At 37.6% G+C, this 21,845-nt stretch overlaps 1 protein-coding gene across 1 annotated transcript in view; it reads left to right on the top strand.

Moving 5' to 3' along the window:
* Positions 1 to 21,845, top strand: part of TRAPPC11 (trafficking protein particle complex subunit 11) — a 157,681-nt gene that overhangs the window by 101,288 nt on the left and 34,548 nt on the right. Inside the window, exons 25-27 of the mRNA XM_053703866.1 lie at positions 1,149 to 1,305; positions 5,216 to 5,327; positions 21,108 to 21,199. Coding sequence (XP_053559841.1) covers positions 1,149 to 1,305; positions 5,216 to 5,327; positions 21,108 to 21,199 — 361 coding nt within the window. The remainder of the gene's footprint in view (positions 1 to 1,148; positions 1,306 to 5,215; positions 5,328 to 21,107; positions 21,200 to 21,845) is intronic.

Raw genomic sequence — 21,845 nt, forward strand, 5'->3', positions numbered from 1 at the left:
TTAATTGCTTAGGAGGTTCTGTTTATATTAGTTTTCTTTGTATAGAGTATGTAATCAACAGGTGTGTTCTAACTTTTAACCAATAGGATTTTAGGTATGAGTATTTAGAGAGGTGTGTCACACAGCACTATAGGCTATGACTACGGCTCTCAGCCGAAACGCGTAAGCCAAACAGTGCCACACCTGGTATGCTTTTACTTGTGACTGCCATTCGTTTTTAATCTGAGTTTGAAATAAAGACGTTTTAATTATACTCTCCAGGACTACCGCTTCTCTATATTTCTACATTTTGCCAGTGTATCCTGGACTGTTAAGCTGTTAAGCTGTGGGGAGGTGTGTGCGTGCAGCTAATAGTGATTGGTGATTCTTCAGCATCGGTACTTTCCACGGATTGGTTACTGCTGATTGACGCTCTGACTAGCCAATAGGATCTAGCGCTCATCGAAGAGGAGAGACGCTGTACATCTGCAGACCCACGAGGACGCCAAGCAGCTGAGCCGGTGAAGAAACGAGCACTCGGAGATGGTATAAGGTACCCGTGCATCGTAGATCCCAAAGTGTCCGGTATAGTAAGCAGGCTTGGGCAACAGTGGGGGATTTATCTTGACCAATTCGCCTATGCAGCTACCTATAAAAGTTTCCTTAAGCTGTCATACAGTTTGGAATACACTGCACTATTAACTATCAGCTGACCTTAAGTGGTTTCTCACGCATTTGTTTTAGCACTACTGAGTTCCTTCTTTTGTATGTTTGGTTCTTTTGTACACACATCTTTTTTTCCCTGCTCCTTTTATTTGTTGCTCTTATTTCTTTCCCTGTCTCATTTTGATTGGCTCTATGTTAGACTTGGGTATCTATGAGGTGTTGGAGGGGTTTTATAGAGCTTTTGGGGTTTGGGAATCTTTGCCTCCTCCTAGTGGCATGGGACAGTAATTCCCAGGAGTAATGGATCGTGGACTCTCCCCACCATGAAAAAAATGAATTTACCAGGTAAGCATAAATTATGGTTTATTTTATTTGCTCTTTTCAGTAAGGGTTAATGCATCTTTTAGTTATTTATACAGCCTACTGCAACTGGAAGCTTTATTACAGCCATGTCTTGCATTTGTGTTTTCTGTAATACATGTCTGACACTTCTCTTCTCTCAGTTTGAACATTTAGACTGTGTGTATACAGACATTCCCTTCCTTTTGATGACGGATATCTTAAGCGCTTCCCCATGGGCCTTGACCATTAAATCCAGCCAGCTCCAATTGGCTACTGCTGTCACTTCTGTGGACCAACTTGAATCCTATGTGGAAAATAGTGAGTTTCTGGATATAACATCTGTTCGCTTTATTAATGCAGAACCAGCAGCACAAACTGTTAAATCACAAAAGTGTGCAAAGCTGAATGTTTATATAATATAGTGCAGGCAATAATTATATGTTTCAAAGAGAACCAAAGAAGAAAATAATCTGATTTGTTTACATGTGCAGAAGCTTCCCGTATACTTAAAGGGAAGCTTCCCGTATACTTGTTTAAAGGGACACTGAACCCAAATTTTTTCTTTCGCGATTCAGATAGAGCATGCAATTTTAAGCAACTTTCTAATTTACTCCTATTATCAAATTTTCTTCATTCTCTTGTTATCTTTATTTGAAATGCAAGAATGTAAGTTTAGATGCCGGCCCATTTTTGGTGAATAACCTGGGTTATTCTTGCTGATAAATTCATCCACCAATAAAAAAGTGCTGTCCAGAGTACTAAACCAAAAAAGAAGCTTAGATGCCTTTTTTTCAAATAAAGATAGCAAGTGAAGAAAAATTGATAATAGGAGTAAATTAGAAAGTTGCTTAAAATTGCATGCTCTATCTGAATCACGAAAGAAAAAATTTAGGTTCAGTGTCCCTTTAAATCACCTACTGGCAACTGTAGGCAAGAGTCTGTTAGCTAAAAATAACAATATCCTTACTTAGTGTTGTATGATAGATTTGTTTGGATATAAACAACATACATTTCTATTTTAATTAATGTTTATTATCCAAAATATTTTCTGTTTTGTGCGTTTATTGGAAATGTTTGACAAGGAAGAAAGTCACTCTCTCTTATTTAATTCTATAAGATTTATGTTTACCCGAAGTGAGCCAAGACAACAAAAGTTAAATTACTAAAACACGGCTAGATTATGAGTTTTGCGGTAACAGGGGTGCGGTGCTAACTTGTATGTTATTGTCACCGCTCACTTTCCTACAGCGCTGGTATTACGAGTTTTTACAAACCCGGCGTTAAAAGACAAAAAGTGAGCGTAGAGCAACATTTTGCTCCACACTTCACTTCAATACCAGCGCTGCTTAAGTGAGCGGTGAGCTGGTGTAACGTGCTATTTAAAACTAAATACTTACCTATAAAATAAACCCTAAGCTTTCTACAGTATAACTAATAGTTACATTGTATCTAGCTTAGGGTTTATTTTTATTTCACAGGCAAGTTTGTATTTATTTTAACTAGGTAGAATAGTTAGTAAATAGTTATTAACTATTTAATAACTACCTAGCTAAAATAAATACAAATTTTACCTGTAAAATAAAACCTAACCTAAGTTACACTAACACTACACTACAATTAAATAAATTAACTAAATAAAATAAATTAAAATTAAATTAGCTAAATCACAAAAAACCACTAAATTACAGAAAATAAAAAACAAATTACAAGATATTTAAACTAATTACACCTAATCTAAGAGCCCTATCAAAATAAAAAAGCCCCCCCCAAAATAAAAAAAAACCCTAGCCTAAGCTAAACTACCAATAGCCCTTAAAAGGGCCTTTTGCGCAGCATTGCCCCAAAGTAATCAGATCTTTTACCTGTAAAAAAAAAAATAATACAATCATCCCCCCACAGTAAAACCCACCACCCACACAACCAACCCCCCCAAAAAACTACTTTTTAAAGAAACCTAAGCTCCCCATTGCCCTGAAAAGGGCATTTGGATGGGCATTGCCCTTAAAATGGCAGTTAGCTCTTTTGCAGCCCAAACCCTAATCTAAAAAATAAAACCCACCCAATACACCCTTAAAAAAAAACTAACACTAGCCCCTTGAAGATCGACTTACTGTTCTGAAGACCGGACATCCATCCTCAAGGAAGCGGCAGAAGTCTTCATCTAACCGGGCCAAAGTCCTCAACGAAGCCGGGAGAAGTCTTCATCCAAGCCGGGCGAAGTGGTCCTCTAGACGGGCAGAAGTCTTCATCCAGACGGCATCTTCTATCTTCATCCATCCAACGCGGGTTTGGGCCGCAAAAGAGCTAACTGCCCTTTCAAGGGCAATGCCCATCCAAATGCCCTTTTCAGGGCAATGGGGAGCTTATGTTTTTTTAGATAGTATTTTATTTGGGGGATTGGTTGTGTGGGTGGTGGGTTTTACTGTTTGAGGGGTGTTTGTATTTTTTTTTTACAGGTAAAAGAGCTGATTACTTTGGGGCAATGCCCCGCAAAAGGCCCTTTTAAGGGCTATTGGTAGTTTAGTTTAGGCTATGTTTTTTTTAATTTTAGGGGGGCTTTTTTATTTTGATAGGGCTCTTAGATTAGGTGTAATTAGTTTAAATATCTTGTAATTTGCTTTTTATTTTCTGTAATTTTAGTTTTTTGTTGTGATTTAGCTAATTTAATTGTTTTTAATTTAGTTTAATTTATTTAATTGTAGTGTTAGGTGTTAGTAACTTAGGTTAGGTTCTATTTTACAGGTAAATGTGTATTTATTTTAGCTAGGTAGTTATTAAATAGTTAATAACTATTTAGTAACTATTCTACCTAGTTAAAATAAATACAAACTTGCCTGTGAAATAAAAAAAAAACCTAAGCTAGATACAATGTCACTATTAGTTATATTGTAGCTATCTTAGGGTTTATTTTATAGGTAAGTATTTAGTTTTAAATAGGAATTATTTAGTTAATGATAGGAATTTTATTTAGATTTATTTAAATTATATTTAAGTTAGGGGGTGTTAGGGTTAGACTTAGGTTTAGGGGTTAATACATTTAGAATAGTGGCGGCGACGTTATGGGCGGCAGATTAGGGGTTAATAAAAATAATATAGGTATCAGCGATGTTGGGGGCATCAGATTAGGGGTTATTAAGTATAATGTAGGTGGTGGCGATGTCCGGAGCGGCAGATTAGGGGTTAATAAATGTAGTTAGGTTGCGGCGATGTTAGGGGCGGCAGATTAGGGGTTAATAATATTTAACTAGTGTTTTGAGGCGGGAGTGCGGCGGTTTAAGGGTTAATATGTTTATTCTAGTGGTGGCGATGTCCGGAGCGGAAGATTAGGGGTTAAAATTTTTATTTTAGTGTTTGCGATGCGGGAGGGCCTCGGTTTAGGGGTTAATAGGTAGTTTATGGGTGTTAGTGTACTTTTTAGCACTTTAGTTATGAGTTTTATGCTACCGCGTTGTAACATAAAACTCATAACTGCTAACTTTAGAATGCGTTAGGGATCTTGTCGGTATAGGGTGTACAGCTCACTTTTTGGCCTCCCAGGATAGACTCGTAATACCAGCACTATGAAAGTCCCATAGAAAAAAGACTTTACAAATTTTACGTAAATCGTTTTGCGGTAAGGCCAAAAAAGTGTGCGGTGCCCCTAAACCTGCAAGACTCGTAATACCAGCGGTAGTAAAAAAGCAGCGTTAGCACCTGTTAACGCTGCGTTTTAGCTTACCGCAAAACTCGTAATCTAGCCGTTACTGTTTAAAATAGAGCATCATTCGAACATCCATACCAAAAATCCTACAAATTGTGTTCAATATATTCTGCACTGATGCCAACACCTGGTACAAGCACTACCAGTGAAAATAATTGTGTTATCCCTAATTCTACAGACTATATTTAAATATAGACTTATAAATTCTAATTTTTAGCAAGGGTCTTGCATGGAACAGGATTTTTTTCTTTTTGCTAAAACCTCCTTGAATTGTATGAGCATTTAGCAGTAAAATAACATAAGTATTCAATAATGCAATATACAAAAAATGCCTTTACGTAATATTTTTGTTGGTAATTCTCATTTTTAATATATGCATGCAGAAAAGGGATAAATACCTTAAACATTATAAATGATTTCTAAAAGGGAAGGGTACCTAACTTTTTGTATTGGGCCTGTTAGGTGCTCAGATATAAAGACTATTAAAAGTCCAGTTATTACGGTAATATTTTCTTTTTCCAACAACAGTTGTCCTGCACACAGGTGAAAGTGCAAGTGAATGTTTTTGCCTTCAGTGTCCACCAACAGCAAGCAGCCAGACTGGTGTGGCCACTGGCTGTTACATTATATCTTGGAAGAGGTGAGTATGTTATTTAATTAACTAAATGCTGTTTACTAATGGAGGTAAGTATATATAATAATAATTAATGTTGCCAATTCTGTAGATAAAGGACTTACACATAGCTTAAAGGGCTATGAAGAATTAGTGTACTCCTGTTGGGTTGGCGCACATAAGTCCAAACGGAATACCCAAATTTTTCATGTGTGCTAACCCGACATGAGTTATCTAAAGGTGCATTATGTGTTTATTAAGTATAAACATATTAATAATTAATGTAAATAATTATTATAGAAGTACTATCATTTTCTAAAAAATACATAGAATATATAATATATATATTTTACATTATCTATAATAATTATTAATATTTTTTTTCAATATTTTATATTTAATATTCGAATAACGTTCCTAAAGAGAACTAAATCTGCATTGCGCTAACCCTACAATGTGTTGAACCTAAAGCGCAGAACACAAAGTGCGTTGCACATATTTTACATTTCTATGTTCTTCACATAGACAACAAAAATATTTTTATTATTTAATATATATATATATATATATATATATATATATATATATATATGATAATGTTAATGTAAAATATATATCTATTCTTATATAACTATATGAATAGAAATATTTATTTAAAATAAAAATAACATGATCCTGTATGTGAAGTACATTGTAATATTTACAGAAAATACACAGTAAAATACATTATTAAATATTATTTTATATATATATATATATATATATATATATATATATATATATATATATATATATTATAGCCCTTTGCAGTCAAATACATGGTCATATACCTTTGAACCCTTATAACTTTTCTTTTATTAATGTTTATATGAATAATTGTTATCAGTGTTTATATAAATTTAACAGTATATTTCTTTCCATTGGCATGGAGAGTCCTCAAATCCATTAAAGTACTAGTCGGAATTCAACTCCTGGCTACCAGGAGGAAGCAAAGAACACCCCAGCAGAGCTGTTAAGCATCACTCCCACTTCCCATAAGCCCCCAGTCATTCTTTGCTTGTACATCTGGGAGGATGTGCGAAGATGGTGTCTGAAGAAAATCAAGTTTTAATCCTTTAATGGGTACTTTTCCCTGCAAACAAGGAAGGGCTATGCTGTGTCCATGTCAGTCTTTTCAGTAAGAGTAATGGTGGCTATTAGCTGTTGGAGGTCGGTGAGTTAGTCCTTACTTTAACTCCAACAATTATGCTAACCCCTTTATAGAAAACCAGGGTTGGTTACTCTGTTTTTCTTGTATCTTCAGGTCCCTGTCAGCGTTCGGTTGAGGCTAACACACCTGGATGTGCTGTGACTGCTCCACAGCAGAAGACCCTGGAGGGTAAGTCCTTTCATATATATAAAATATTATGGATGAAGGACTAGGATTCAGGGACCTAGTGAGATCTGTTCCCTTCCCTTTGTGTATATATAGATATATATGTACATTTGTAGTATACTGCGGCTGAGCAGATATCTGGCTTACTACCAGAGACAGGGTTTTTGTTGCTCCCATTGCCGGGCATTTCTTCTGATAACCCAGGCTTTATGGTGTGTGGGGACTGACAGTGTTTTGGGTTGTTTTTTTGGGGGGTTCCCCCACTTTCTATCCCTGTACAGTCCGTTTTAAGGACTTTTGAGGTGCTTTTAACTTGGGCACTGTTTTACTTGTGGCGCAGTTACTGTGAGTGCCTGCTAGTTGTTTTTTGGACTATGGCCGTTGTTGATCAGGCCGTTTATGCCTATCTGGTTTTACCTTTATCTCATGGATAATTGGCTAGCGACCACTACGAGTTTTAAATTTATCTCACTCAGTGTAATAGCTGTTGTACTGGTGTGTTTGTGAGTCTGCACACGTTTATTTCATACTGCAGTATGCTACGCAGTTTATAATAAAGCTTTGGGGGAACCGCCATATTGTCAGTTGCTTTAACGCTGCTCTGTGGGTTAGAGGTGATGCCCCCGTATTTAAAGTTAAAATGTTACTGGATACGTATGGGTTTTTATGTTTCAGAGCCCTATAATCATGTTTTATTTTCTATGCGGCTCCTTCGAAAAAATTCTCACGGCGGCTATTAGTATATGCTGCCTTTCTCATGTTGGCACCTTTGTGAAATTACAGTGCAGGGAGGTGTGTGAGCTGTTTAGGATATTTTTTTTATTAAAAATGCACTTTTTTATTGTTAAATATGTTTATGCACGTTTCCTAATATTTGCTGCCATCTAGTGCCAATATTTTTCTAGCAAGCTTGTCTACCTAACAAGCTGAAGATATTGAGTTTGAATTATCTCAGGAAGATAAGGTTCTCTGGTTTCCTGCCGAAAGGATACAACCTTCTGGTTTAAAGGTTATTCCTGGGGATGAAGTTTAAATTATCTAGACTAATTTATGTACACATAATCTAATGTATTACAATTCTACCTATATTGGTATTATGTAGTATGCATTCAATATACTTAGTTATCTAAGTATTCTTCAGACGTTCCATATTTTATTTATACATGGGCTGAATGAAAATTTGTATTATTAATTAACTTACATCTAGATTACAAGTTTTGTATTCGGGTTTTAACGCTGAAAAAATGGTAATTTCAGCTTTAAAACAGCACCGCAGCCATTACAAGTCTTGTCCGTATGACTGTACCACAAGCCTTTTAGCCTGTAACGCAACGTCACTCCCGCACTCGTAAAAATTAAGTTTTTTCATGGGACTTCGGTAGCGCAGCCATTACAAGTTTTGCGGTGAGGCTAAAAAGCTTGCGATCCAGCCTATACCGACAAGATCCGTTTCGCAATCTGAGACCAGTAGTTATGAGTTTTGCGCCACAAAACTGTTACATAAAACTCATAACTAAAGTGTTATAAAGTACACTAACACCCATAAACTACCTATTAACCCCTAAACCGAGGCCCTCCCGCATCGCAAATACTATATTAAAGTTATTAACCCCTAATCTGACGCTCTCGACATCGCCGCCACTAATAACATTTATTAACCCCTATTTCGCCGCTCCCCGACATCACCACCACTATACTAAAGTTATTAACCGCTATTCCCCCGCACCCCAACATCGCCCACACTATAATAAAGATATTAACCCTATTCCGCTGCTCCCCGACACCGCCTCCACTGTAATAAACCTATTAACCCCTAAACCGTAAGCCCCCCATAACGAAATATACTAAATTAAACTTTTAACCCCTAAACCGAAAGCCCCACACATCGCAATAAACTAATTTAAACTAGTAACCCCTAAATCTAACGCCCCCCTAACGTTATATTAAAATTACAATTTCCCTATCTTAAATTAAATTAAAACTTATCTGTCAAATTTAAAAAACTAAGTTTAAACTAACAATTAAACTAATATAAGTATTAAACTAAAATTAAACTAACTACCAATTAAAGAAAACTAAAATACACATTAAAAAATCCTAACACTACTATAAAAATTACAAAATATCTAATTACAAAAATATAAAATACTAAATTACAAAAAATAACAAACACTAAATTACGAAAAATAACAAAATTATCAAAAATAAAAAAGAATTACACCTAATCTAATAAAATAAAAAAAAACCTAGCCTACAATAAACTTCCTATAGCCCTTAAAAAAGGGACTTTTGTAGAGCATTGCCCTAAGTTAAACAGCTCTTTTACCTGTTAAAAAACACAGATCCCCCAACAGTAAAACCCACCACCCAACCAACCCCCCATAATAAAAAAACCTAACTCTAACAAAAACCGCTACCCATTGCCCTGAAAAGGGCATTTAGCTCTTTCAAGAAAAGCCCAAGCCCTAAACTAAAAAAAAAAACACCCAAAAAGGTTAAAAAAAACACACTAATTAGCCAATCGAATCAGAGCAGCTTAAATCCTATTGGCTGATTTGGGTTTTTGTTTTGTAGATTAGGGTGGGCACTCTTAAAAGAGCTAAATGCCCCTTTAAGGGCAGCAAAAGAGCGGAATGCCCTTTTCAGGGCAATGCTCATACAAATGCCCTTTTTAGGGCAATGGGTAGATTAGTTTTTTTTAGATAGTTTTATTTTGTGGGTTTGGGGGGTGGGGGTTTGTAATGTTAGTGGTTCTTTGTATTTTTATTTATTTATTTTCAGAAAAAGAGCTGATATCTTTAGGGCAATGCCCTACAAAAAGGCCCTTTTTAAGGGCCATTGGTAGTTTATTCTAGATTAGGTTTCTTTCATTTTGGGGTGTTTTTTTTTTTTTTTTTTTTTTTTTAAATGGGTATTAGAAAAAGAATATTTGTTATTATTTTGGATAATTTGTTTGTTATTTTGTGTAATGTTTTTTCTTTCTAATGACAAGGTGAGTCCACGGATCATCATAATTACTATTGGGAATATCACTCCTGGCCTGCAGGAGGAGGCAAAGAGCACCACAGCCAAAGCTGTTAAATACCACTCCCCTTACCCACAACACCCAGTCATTCTCTTTGCTTGTAGTGCAAGGAGGTGGTAAAGTTAGGTGTCTGATTCTTCTATCAAGAGTTTGTTATTTTTAAGCAAAGCAGGTTTGCTTTGTTTTTTTAGGGTGTAGCCGTAATCAATGTCAGTCTCTTCAGTAGAGCAATGGTGGCTTTTGAGCATTTGGGAACTTGGGGGGTATAATCCCCTCTGCGCCTCCCATATAGTTTATGCTGCCCTTCTTTTGAAAAGTCTGAGTAGGTTTGTTCAGTCTTTTGTTTGTCTTTCCACAGGTCCATGTAAGGAGTGTTGCCTTGCATACTTTGTGAGCTGTCCTGCTGCCGGACAGATTATCATTGAAGTAAGTGCTGTTTTTTTATTTTGAGAAGTCTGGCACTTAGGGGGTTAATATTCCTGAAGGTGTTCAGGTTTTATTACTCATGGCAGTATCGTGGGGCACTGTGAGGAGTTTGGATGGCAGTTTGTGACTTTTGTTTTGGGGCTCTTTTGTATGTTTTCCACATTTTATGGTTAAAACGTTTTTATATATATATATTTGGCTAAAACAGAGTTTTTAGTTTGCATAATTATTTTTTTTTTATTTATTTAAATATTTTTTATTGAGGTAAAGAATATAACAGTACATAGCAATCATGTAGAAAAACCCTCAACCCGTGAGGATATATAATAAGGTATACATTACTGTACATATAGCATATAGCATACATCTCCACAAAACTATAAACATAAACACAGTCTTGCACTTCTACATATAGAAAAAACAAAAACTAAAAACTGAACCAAACACTAGTAAAGAAGTGCTACCTATGTGGTTAATAAAAGTAAAAAGGACGAACCTCAGATTTGTAAATGAAAATATGGGGCACTTTTGGAGCCCTTATGACTATTATTGCCAAAAGTTATGAAAATAATTCAAATATGTAGCTTATAGGGCCATATTCAAGCCCATGCAAATAGAAATCTCCTTAGACTAGTTAAGTTATTAGAAAATATGCAATAAAAAAGGAGATTAGCAAGACTATTATTATGTAATACTTGAATGAGGATATTACAGGAAGGGGAATATTATGTGCTGCTATGTCAAGTCAAATATCTAATAAGGAATAGGAAAATGCTATGGAATCTATGTTCCTAAGTTTACATTTAGTAAACAGGGCCTAAGGGAAAGCCCTTAGGGGGGGAATACGGAGCCAATCCATATAAAGAGTAAAATTAGTCAAATAATATCTTCTCGTAGCATAGAAATAACATGTGTTTTCAACTATATACAAGTAATAGTTACTTAACTATACTCTCTTGTCTTACGGAGAAATGTATCTAAAATTATATAGTCAACAGGTAGATACCAATTAGGTATTACTTATCTTATCTATAAATAGGGGATCCTATATGGGTGTATATCAGGTGCTATGCTATCATAACTGCTATACATCCTATCTATTTGACACATTAACCCATAACACCCCAAAGACAAAATTTCTTTCATGTAATTAGCAAGAGTCCATGAGCTAGTGACGTATGGGATATACATTCCTACCAGGAGGGGCAAAGTTTCCCAAACCTTAAAATGCCTATAAATACACCCCTCACCACACCCACAAATCAGTTTTACAAACTTTGCCTCCTATGGAGGTGGTGAAGTAAGTTTGTGCTAGATTCTACGTTGATATGCGCTCCGCAGCAGGTTGGAGCCCGGTTTTCCTCTCAGCGTGCAGTGAATGTCAGAGGGATGTGAGGAGAGTATTGCCTATTTGAATGCAATGATCTCCTTCTACGGGGTCTATTTCATAGGTTCTCTGTTATCGGTCGTAGAGATTCATCTCTTACCTCCCTTTTCAGATCGACGATATACTCTTATATATATACCATTACCTCTGCTGATTTTCGTTTCTGTACTGGTTTGGCTTTCTACAACATGTAGATGAGTGTCCTGGGGTAAGTAAGTCTTATTTTCTGTGACACTCTAAGCTATGGTTGGGCACTTTTTTATAAAGTTCTAAATATATGTATTCAAACATTTATTTGCCTTGACTCAGGATGTTCAACATTCCTTATTTTCAGACAGTCAGTTTCATATTTGGGATAATGCATTTGAATCAATCATTTTTTCTTACCTTAAAAAATTTGACTTTTTCCCTGTGGGCTGTTAGGCTCGCGGGGGCTGAAAATGCTTCATTTTATTGCGTCATTCTTGGCGCGGACTTTTTTGGCGCAAAATTTTTTTCTGTTTCCGGCGTCATACGTGTCGCCGGAAGTTGCGTCATTTTTTGACGTTCTTTTGCGTCAAAAGTGTTGGCGTTCCGGATGTGGCGTCATTTTTGGCGGCAAAAGCATTTAGGCGCCAAATAATGTGGGCGTCTTATTTGGCGCTAAAAAAATATGGGCGTCACTTTTGTCTCCACATTATTTAAGTCTCATTATTTATTGCTTCTGGTTGCTAGAAGCTTGTTCACTGGCATTTTTTTCCCATTCCTGAAACTGTCATTTAAGGAATTTGATCAATTTTGCTTTATATGTTGTTTTTTCTATTACATATTGCAAGATGTTCCACGTTGCAACTGAGTCAGAAGATACTTCAGGAAAATCGCTGCCCGGTGCTGGAGCTACCAAAGCTAAGTGTATCACTTTTGGTATCTGTTCCTTCAGCTGTTGTTTGTATTAAATGTTATGACAAACTTGTTAATGCAGATAAAATTTCCTTTAGTACTGTTACATTACCTGTTGCTGTTCCATCAACATCTAATACTCAGAGTGTTCCTGATAACAAAAGAGATTTTGTTTCTAAATCCATTAAGAAGGCTATGTCTGTTATTTCTCCTTCTAGTATACATAAAAGTCTTTTAAAACTTCTCTTTTTTCAGATGAATTTTTAAATGAACATCATCATTCTGATACTGATAATGGTTCTTCTGGTTCAGAGATTTCTATCTCAGAGGTTGATGCTGATAAATCTTTGTATTTGTTCAAGATGGAATTTATTCGTTCTTTATTTAAAGAAGTATTAATTGCATTAGAAATAGAGGATTCTGGTCCTCTTGATACTAAAACTAAACGTTTAAATAAGGTTTTTAAATCTCCTGTAGTTATTCCAGAAGTGTTTCCTGTCCCTGATGCTATTTCTGAAGTAATTTCCAGGGAATGGAATAATTTGGGTAATTCATTTACTCCTTTTAAAACGTTTTAAGCAATTATATCCTGTGCCATCTGACAGATTAGAGTTTGGGACAAAATCCCTAAGGTTAATGGGGCTGTCTCTACTCCTGCTATATTTTTAGCGGATGTTGCTGCAGCTTCAACTTTTTGGTTAGAAGCTTTAGCGCAACAAGTAACAGATCATAATTCTCATAGCATTATTATTCTTCTATAACATGCTAATTATTTTATTTGTGATGCCATCTTTGATATCATTAGAGTTGATGTCAGGTATATGTCTCTAACTATTTTAGCTAGAAGAGCTTTATGGCTTAAAACTTGGAATGCTGATATGTCTTCTAAGTCAACTTTGCTATCCCTTTCTTTCCAGGGTAATAAATTATTCGGTTCTCAGTTGGATTCTTTTATCTCAACTGTTACTGGAAGGAAGGGAACTTTTTTACCACAGGATAAAAAATCTAAGGTAAATTTAGGTCTAATAATCATTTTCGTTCCTTTCATCACAACAAGGAACAAAAGCCTGATCCTTCATCCTCAGGAGCGGTATCAGTTTGGAAACCATCTTCACTTTGGAATATATCCAAGCCTTATAGAAACCCAAAGCCAGCTCCCTAAGTCCCCATGAAGGTGCGGCCCTCATTCCAGCTCAGCTGGTATGGGGCAGTTTACGTTTTTTTCAAAGAAATTTGGATCAATTCCGTTCACAATCTCTGGTTTCAGAACATTGTTTCAGAAGGGTACAGAATTGGCTTCAAGTTAAGGCCTCCTGCAAAGAGATTTTTTTTTTTATTATTTTTTTTATTTCCCGTGTCCCAGTAAACCCAGCAAAGGCTCTCAAGCATTTCTGAAATGTGTTTCAGATCTAGAGTTGGCTGGAGTAATTATGCCAGTTCCAGTTCTGGAACAGGGGCTGGGGTTTTATTCTATCTCTTCATTGTACCAAAGAAGGTCAATTCCTTCAGACCAGTTCCGGATCTATCAATATTGAATCGTTATGTAAGGATACCAACATTCAAGATGGTAACTGTAAGGACTATCCTGCCTTTTGTTCAGCAAGGGCATTATATGTCTACAATAGATTTACAGGATGCATATCTGCATATTCCGATTCATCCAGATCACTTTTAGTTTCTGAGATTCTCTTTTCTAGACAAGCATTACCAGTTTTGTGGCTCTACTGTTTGGCCTAGCATCAGCTCCAAGAATTTTTACAAAGGTTCTCAGTGCCCTTCTGTCTGTAATCAGAGAACATGGTATTGGTATTTCCTTATTTGGACGATATCTTGGTACTTGCTCAGTCTTCACATTTAGCAGAATCTCATACGAATCGACTTGTGTTGTTTCTTCAAGATCATGGTTGGAGGATCAATTTACCAAAAAGTTCATTGATTCCTCAGACAAGGGTAACCTTTTTAGGTTTCCAGATAGATTCAGTGTCTATGACTCTGTCGTTGTCAGACAAGAGAAGTCTAACATTGATATCAGCTTGTCAAAACCTTCAGTCACAATCATTCCCTTTGGTAGCCTTATGCATGGAAATTTTAGGTCTTATGACTGCTGCATCGGACGCGATCTCCTTTGCTCATTTTCACATGCGACCTCTTCAGCTCTGTATGCTGAACCAATGGTGCAGGGATTACACAAAGATATCTCAATTAATATCTTTAAAACCGATTGTACGACACTCTCTGACGTGGTGGACAGATCACCATCGTTTAGTTCAGGGGGCTTCTTTTGTTCTTCCGACCTGGACTGTAATTTCAACAGATGCAAGTCTTACAGGTTGGGGAGCTGTGTGGGGGTCTCTGACAGCACAAGGAGTTTGGGAATCTCAGGAGGTGAGATTACCGATCAATATTTTGGAACTCCGTGCAATTTTCAGAGCTCTTCAGTCTTGGCCTCTTCTGAAGAGAGAGTCGTTCATTTGTTTTCAGACAGACAATGTCACAACTGTGGCATACATCAATCATCAAGGAGGGACTCACAGTCCTCTGGCTATGAAAGAAGTATCTCGAATTCTGGTTTGGGCGGAATCCAGCTCCTGTCTAATCTCTGCGGTTCATTTCCCAGGTATAGACAATTGGGAAGCGGATTATCTCAGTCGTCAAACGTTGTATCCGGGCGAATGGTCTCTTCACCCAGAGGTATTTCTTCAGATTGTTCAAATGTGGGAACTTCCAGAAATAGATCTGATGGCTTCTCATCTAAACAAGAAACTTCCCAGGTATCTGTTCAGATCCCGGGATCCTCAGGCGGAGGCAGTGAATGCATTATCACTTCCTTGGAAGTATCATCCTGCCTATATCTCTCCGCCTCTAGTTCTTCTTCCAAGAGTAATCTCCAAGATTCTGAAGGAATGCTCGTTTGTTCTGCTGGTAGCTCCAGCATGGACGGATCTTTTTCGGATGGCCTCTTGCCAACCGTGGGTTCTTCCGTTAAGACCAGACCTTCTGTCGCAAGGTCCTTTTTTCCATCAGGATCTCAAATCTTTAAATTTGAGGGTATGGAGATTGAACGCTTGATTCTTGGTCAGAGAGGTTTCTCTGACTCTGTGATTAATACTATGTTACAGGCTCGTAAATCTGTATCTAGAGAGATATATTATAGAGTCTGGAAGACTTATATTTCTTGGTGTCTTCTCATCATTTTTCCTGGCATTCTTTTAGAATTCCGAGAATTTTTACAGTTTCTTCAGGATGGTTTAGATAAAGGTTTGTCCGCAAGTTCCTTGACAGGACAAATCTCTGCCCTTTCTGTTCTTTTTCACAGAAAGATTGCTAATCTTCCTGATATTCATTGTTTTGTACAAGACTTGGTTCATATTAAACCTGTCATTCAGTCAATTTCTCCTCCTTGGAGTTTGAATTTGGTTCTGGGGGCTCTTCTAGCTCCTCCTTTTGAACCCATGCATTCATTGGACATTAAACTTTTTTCTTGGAAAGTTTTGTTTCTTTTGGCCATCTCTTCTGCCAGAAGAGTCTCTGAATTATCTGCTCTTTCTTGTGAGTCTCCTTTTCTGATTTTTCATCAGGATAAGGCGGTGTTGCGAACTTCTTTTGAATTTTTACCTAAGGTTGTGTATTCTAACAACATTAGTAGAGAAATTGTGGTTCCTTCATTATGTCCTAATCCTAAGAATTCTAAGGAGAAATCATTGCATTCTTTGGATGTTGTTAGAGCTTTGAAATATTATGTTGAAGCTACTAAGTCTTTCCGAAAGACTTCTAGTCTTTTTTTCATCTTTTCTGGTTCTAGAAAAGGCCAGAAAGCTTCTGCCATTTCTTTGGCATCTTGGTTGAAATCTTTAATTCATCATGCCTATGTCGAGTCGGGTAAAACTCCGCCTCAAAGGATTACAGCTCATTCTACTAGGTCAGTTTTTACTTCCTGGGTGTTTAGGAATGAAGCTTCGGTTGTTCAGATTTGCAAAGCAGCAACTTGGTTCCTCTTTGCATACTTTTACTAAATTCTACCATTTTGATGTGTTTTCTTCTTCTGAAGCAGTTTTTGGTAGAAAAGTACTTCAGGCAGCGGTTTCAGTTTGAATCTTCTGCTTATGTTTTCTTTAAACTTTATTTTGGGTGTGGATTATTTTCAGCAGGAATTGGCTGTCTTTATTTTATCCCTCCCTCTCTAGTGACTTTTGCGTGGAAAGATCCACATCTTGGGTAGTCATTATCCCATACGTCACTAGCTCATGGACTCTTGCTAATTACATGAAAGAAAACATAATTTATGTAAGAACTTACCTGATAAATTCATTTCTTTCATATTAGCAAGAGTCCATGAGGCCCACCCTTTTTTGTGGTGGTTATGATTTTTTTGTATAAAGCACAATTATTCCAATTCCTTATTTTTTATGCTTTCGCACTTTTTTCTTATCACCCCACTTCTTGGCTATTCGTTAAACTGATTTGTGGGTGTGGTGAGGGGTGTATTTATAGGCATTTTAAGGTTTGGGAAACTTTGCCCCTCCTGGTAGGAATGTATATCCCATACGTCACTAGCTCATGGACTCTTGCTAATATGAAAGAAATGAATTTATCAGGTAAGTTCTTACATAAATTATGTTTTTCACTATACAAAACAAGTTCAATGGGGTCCCAACAAGCTGATGTATTATTTCACCTTGTCGTAGAGCTAGGGTTATGTTATACATGCACAATAAAATTTCTCAAAACTCTTAATAAGATAAGTACAATAAATAATACAACTTTGCAGCAAGCCCTCCACAAAAATATATGAGAACACAGAAAACTTTTACAATGGAAAATAGCTGAACTGTCTGGATTAACCTATATAAAACAATGTTGTATATCTGAATCCTGCACTCGGACACGGGCCCAATGCCCAACCGCAGGTAAACAAACACCTTAGGAAGTAAATAGGACCTAATAATAAACTGTTCAATATCTCTAGCATGTCTCTTGTAGAGGGCTTATGTTAGGGTTATTTATGAATGTGGAATAATATATGCAGCTGTTAACCTAGAGAGTGTGATAGAAGATTATATATTAAGGACATATTTTAATCCCAACAGACTTCCCAGAAATATATAGAGAAGCACATCAAACCATTTAAATATATAACAGAGCTAGTAGAACAGTCTGGCAGGGGAGTCCCAACAAAACAATAAGTATAGTAGATAGATCCTAATAATAAACTGATTTATATCTCTAGCATATCTCCTGTAGAGGACTTATGTTAGGTTTAGCTATGGATATGGAATAGTAAATGTAGCTGCTAACCTAGCGGGGCTGTATATGATTGTAAAAGATAACATACTGGAGCTGTATATGATTGTAAAAGATAACATACTGTGCCCTTCCTGGTTCAACAGCAACGCAGCGACTAACATACTAAGTATATTTTATATGAAGCACTCCACGTGGCCCATTAGCAAAGTCTCTTAGTTAAGGTTGTTAGGCCTTCATACAGAGTTAGTGCTATATAGTGTCCCGTATAACTTCTCTTAGTTCTGATGGACATAAAAGAGAAAAATGAACATCAAACAAAATAATCTCAAACATCAGCAATAAACAATCTGAGTTGGGACACGCTATTAATTTGTAGCTAAAAATCATAACTAACGGTGAGGAGGGAGGATCTCAAACCCAAACCCTGAATGTCCCATAGTCATCTCAGTATGTCTGTAACCTCTTCACCCCACTCCGGCTCGAGTCACAGAAAACCTACTCTCTATAGCATTGTTGATCTCTGCAACCAAACCGGGGCCAATTGAGGAGTGTGCATATCCCAGAGCAGCAATCTCTGCTGTTCCCCCAGCGATCGGCCGCCTCACTGCAGGGTTCAGCATACAAGCATCCGCTTCTTCCACTGAGTACAGCCGCTCTTCAGATTCAGGGAGGGCTGCAATAGGGGGTATAAGCCTCTTCGTTATAGTTGCCTGAATTTCGGTACGATCCGCTTTTATAGCATTAGGTGACTGAGTTGTTGCATGCAGCGGAGCTCTTTGCGAATCACACAACTGTGCTTGTGAGATCCCATGAAAACAGTTCCATATCATTTCAGATATCTCCTCCTCGATCCGAGTAAGATGCGTAACTAGGGCTCTCTCAAATGTGCCATATAATTGTGTCTCCATTTTAATGTTATCCGGGTAGTATAAACCTGGTGAATGAGATTCCGGAATGTAGTTCAGCGCTTCAGCCTTCAAAGGTATCGGTGTCCCCGCATCCAACAACTAGCTCTTTGAAAAAGGCATCTGTAGTCACCAGCCACGTGGGCCTATTGAGCTATGAGAGTCCGGTTCCAAACCCACTACAGGTCCCAGAGTCACTCCTAAGCACCAATAAGTGAGGCTGTCACTATATATACATGAATTCTGTGTTTTAGTATCATCCAAGAGCACTTTTCAGCTCTTATAGATCAAACAAAGTCAGGAGCTCCTGTTGTTCACGACCTGCCATGTTGGTAGCTGGCTCCGCCCCCGGCTAAAACAGAGTTTTGACGTTTATTTGGCGGCAGGTATTTTCCTAAAGGCTCTCTCTGTGTGGTTTCTCCCGGCGGCAGTTTGTTAGTATGTTATGCTGGCCGGGAGGTTGTATAGACGCCCACGATGGGCGGAGTTTTGTTTGGTGCGAAGTGTGTGCTCTCTTCTTCTCTGTGTGCTTAGCCTACGGAAGTGAGCGGTTCATTCCGTGACTGCTCCGGTGCTGCAGTTTCTTGGTGGAGCTTCAGCGTGAGGTCCGGTTTATTTTGTGTGTGCAAGTTAGTCTCCGTATTTCCTCCGGTTGGTAGGGGGTTCATTTAGCACCTCAGTTGGTAGAGTGCAGGGGTGCTTGAAGGGGCTCAGGGCTTTTTATTTTTGCTCTGGGTAAAGAGACAGTAGCATTATTTAAAGAGACAGTAGTGTTATTTAAAATTTAATTTTCTTTTGTGTGTAAAATGGACCAAGAGGACTTGCAAGCTGTTACCTGCGATTTATGTCTAGATGCTAATGTAGAGCCACCTATCCCTTTCTGTTCCTCATGTGTAGAGAGAACTTTGCAGTATAGGGATAGGCTTTTTGATACAGAGCCTTCATTTTCTCAGGAGAATGTTGTTCAGGAGCCTCCTGTTCAAGCTGTAACGCAGCTTTCTCCCCATTCATCCCAATCTTCACATGCAGTGCCCTGCGTTTTGTCTCAGGTTGGTTTTTCTTTACAGGATATGGCTACTCATATATCCTCTGCTGTATCTGAGGCTTTGTCTGCTTTTCCGGTGTTGCAGGGTAAGCTTAAAAGGAGTTCTGATTCTGTTGCAGCTATTTCTTATGTTTCTTCCCATAGGACTGAGGAAGAAGATATTTCAGTAGCGTCTGAAGGTGAAATTTCAGATTCTGATAGTGTGACTCCTTTGGCTGATTCTGAATTTGTTTCTTTCAGATTTAAGCTGGAGCACCTCCGTTTGTTACTCAGGGAGGTTTTGGCTACTTTAGATGACTCTGATTCAACGGTTATAGTTACTCCCAAGAAGGCTAGTAAGCTTAACAAGTTTTTTGAAGTTCCTTCTGTGGCGGAAGTTTTTCATGTTTAAGAAATTATTTAACGGGAGTGGGAGAAGCCTGGTATTGGCGGCAATATCAGAAGCAATATCAGAAGCGGCAAATTAGGGGTTAATAGATTTATTTAGGTGGCGGCAATATTGGGAGCGGCAGATTAGGGGTTAATATCATTATGTAGGTGTCGGGGGCAGCGGATTAGGGGTGTTTAGACTTAGGGTTTATATTAGGGTGTTAGGTTTAAACGTTACTTTTTTCCCCCATAGACATCAATGGGGCTGCGTTACGGAGCTTTTGATTCCGCGATTGCAGGTGTTAGTTTTTTCTAACCTGCTCTCCCCATTGATGTCTATGGGGAAAGCATGCACGAGTACGTCAAAACAGCGCTTGTATTTTGTGCGGTATGGAGCTCAACACAACCATATCGCATGCACAAGCCGGCTGTTTCAATTTTGTAATAGCTGCGTTACAGAGGGTGAAATAACGCAGCTTTTGTTTCAAACCTCAGGCATTTCTATACCTTGTGTCATCTTCTCTTTCCATATTCCTTCGGCCGAATGACTGGGGGCTTATTTGAAGTGGGAGTGATACTTAACAGCTTGCTGGGGTGTTGTTTGCTTCCTCCTGGTGGCCAGGAGTTGAATTCCCACTAGTAATTGCATGGATTTGTGGACTCTCCATGCCGGGAAAGAAAAGAATTTATCAGGTTAGCATACATTTTGTTTTTATTGTATTTATGTTGTGTTTGGTGCAACTTTTTTTTTTTTAGCTCTCACCCTTTTATTCGAGGTCTTCAGTCACGCTTTTTTACTTTTAAACTTTGCAAACTCTTTTACTTTTAACTTCTAATACGTGCACAAATTAACGCACCTGTGATATTCTGATATCGCTCATGTTCAAACGTTAGCACGCCACTTGTAATCTAGCCCATAATAGTAATTAATAGTACAAATAAATGTGACTGCTGCCATGAATGCAAGCAAAATCTGGGTATTATATGAGGGTAATAATGTTTTATTATGTTCTATTTCACACCATAGCAAGACCACTTTAGTTGTACATAACGTTCTTTGGACTGCATTACTTTTACCCAGCAATGTTAGAAATTTAAATAAATATACAGATTATATTATATATATTATAACTCTTCATTTTTATTTAAAAGGAGTTCTGCTGGAGAAAATGTACCAATGGTCAATACGGTTATAACGTTACCCCACCTGATGGTTGAAAGCATTCCTCTCCATATCCATGCAGGTAATAGTCAATTGCTCTCCATTTCCATGCAGTTAATAACTAATGTAGGATGTAGTACAGCAATCAATGTGCATGATGAAAGGAGTAACTGAAATTAGATATACATTGTAAGTATATATTTCACATTTGTTAAAATATCTAAAAGGTTTGTGCCATAACGATATGCATGCACTGCTTTATGTATGCGCTAATAACTAAGGATGTGCATTCGTTGTTTTCGTGTTACAACAAATGTTGAATTTGGCCGACAGCAGCAGCATTCTGATCTTTTCAGATCCGGATTTCTTCTTGTGAAAGTGCAACACACAAAGATCTGGATTTTCACAGATCTTTGCTTGTTGCACTTTGACACAAAGAAATCTGGCTCTGAAAAAAGCTGAATGCTGCTGCCGGCGTCATATTCGGCATTTGTAGTAACACACAGACATGCACATCCTTACAAATAACATAATTTAAAAAAACTGGCAGTTGTGTTATGATCATTAAATGACAATAGTTACAGAGCCATGGTGTTATTCGCTCAGCACTGACACTACTCTGAAAATGTGCAAATTAACATTTCTTTCATGTAATTAGCAAGAGTCCATGAGCTAGTGACGTATGGGATATACATTCCTACCAGGAGGGGCAAAGTTTCCCAAACCTC

The sequence above is a fragment of the Bombina bombina genome, chromosome 2 (assembly GCF_027579735.1).
Source record: "Bombina bombina isolate aBomBom1 chromosome 2, aBomBom1.pri, whole genome shotgun sequence".
In the NCBI taxonomy this organism is placed as follows: Eukaryota; Metazoa; Chordata; class Amphibia; order Anura; family Bombinatoridae; genus Bombina; species Bombina bombina.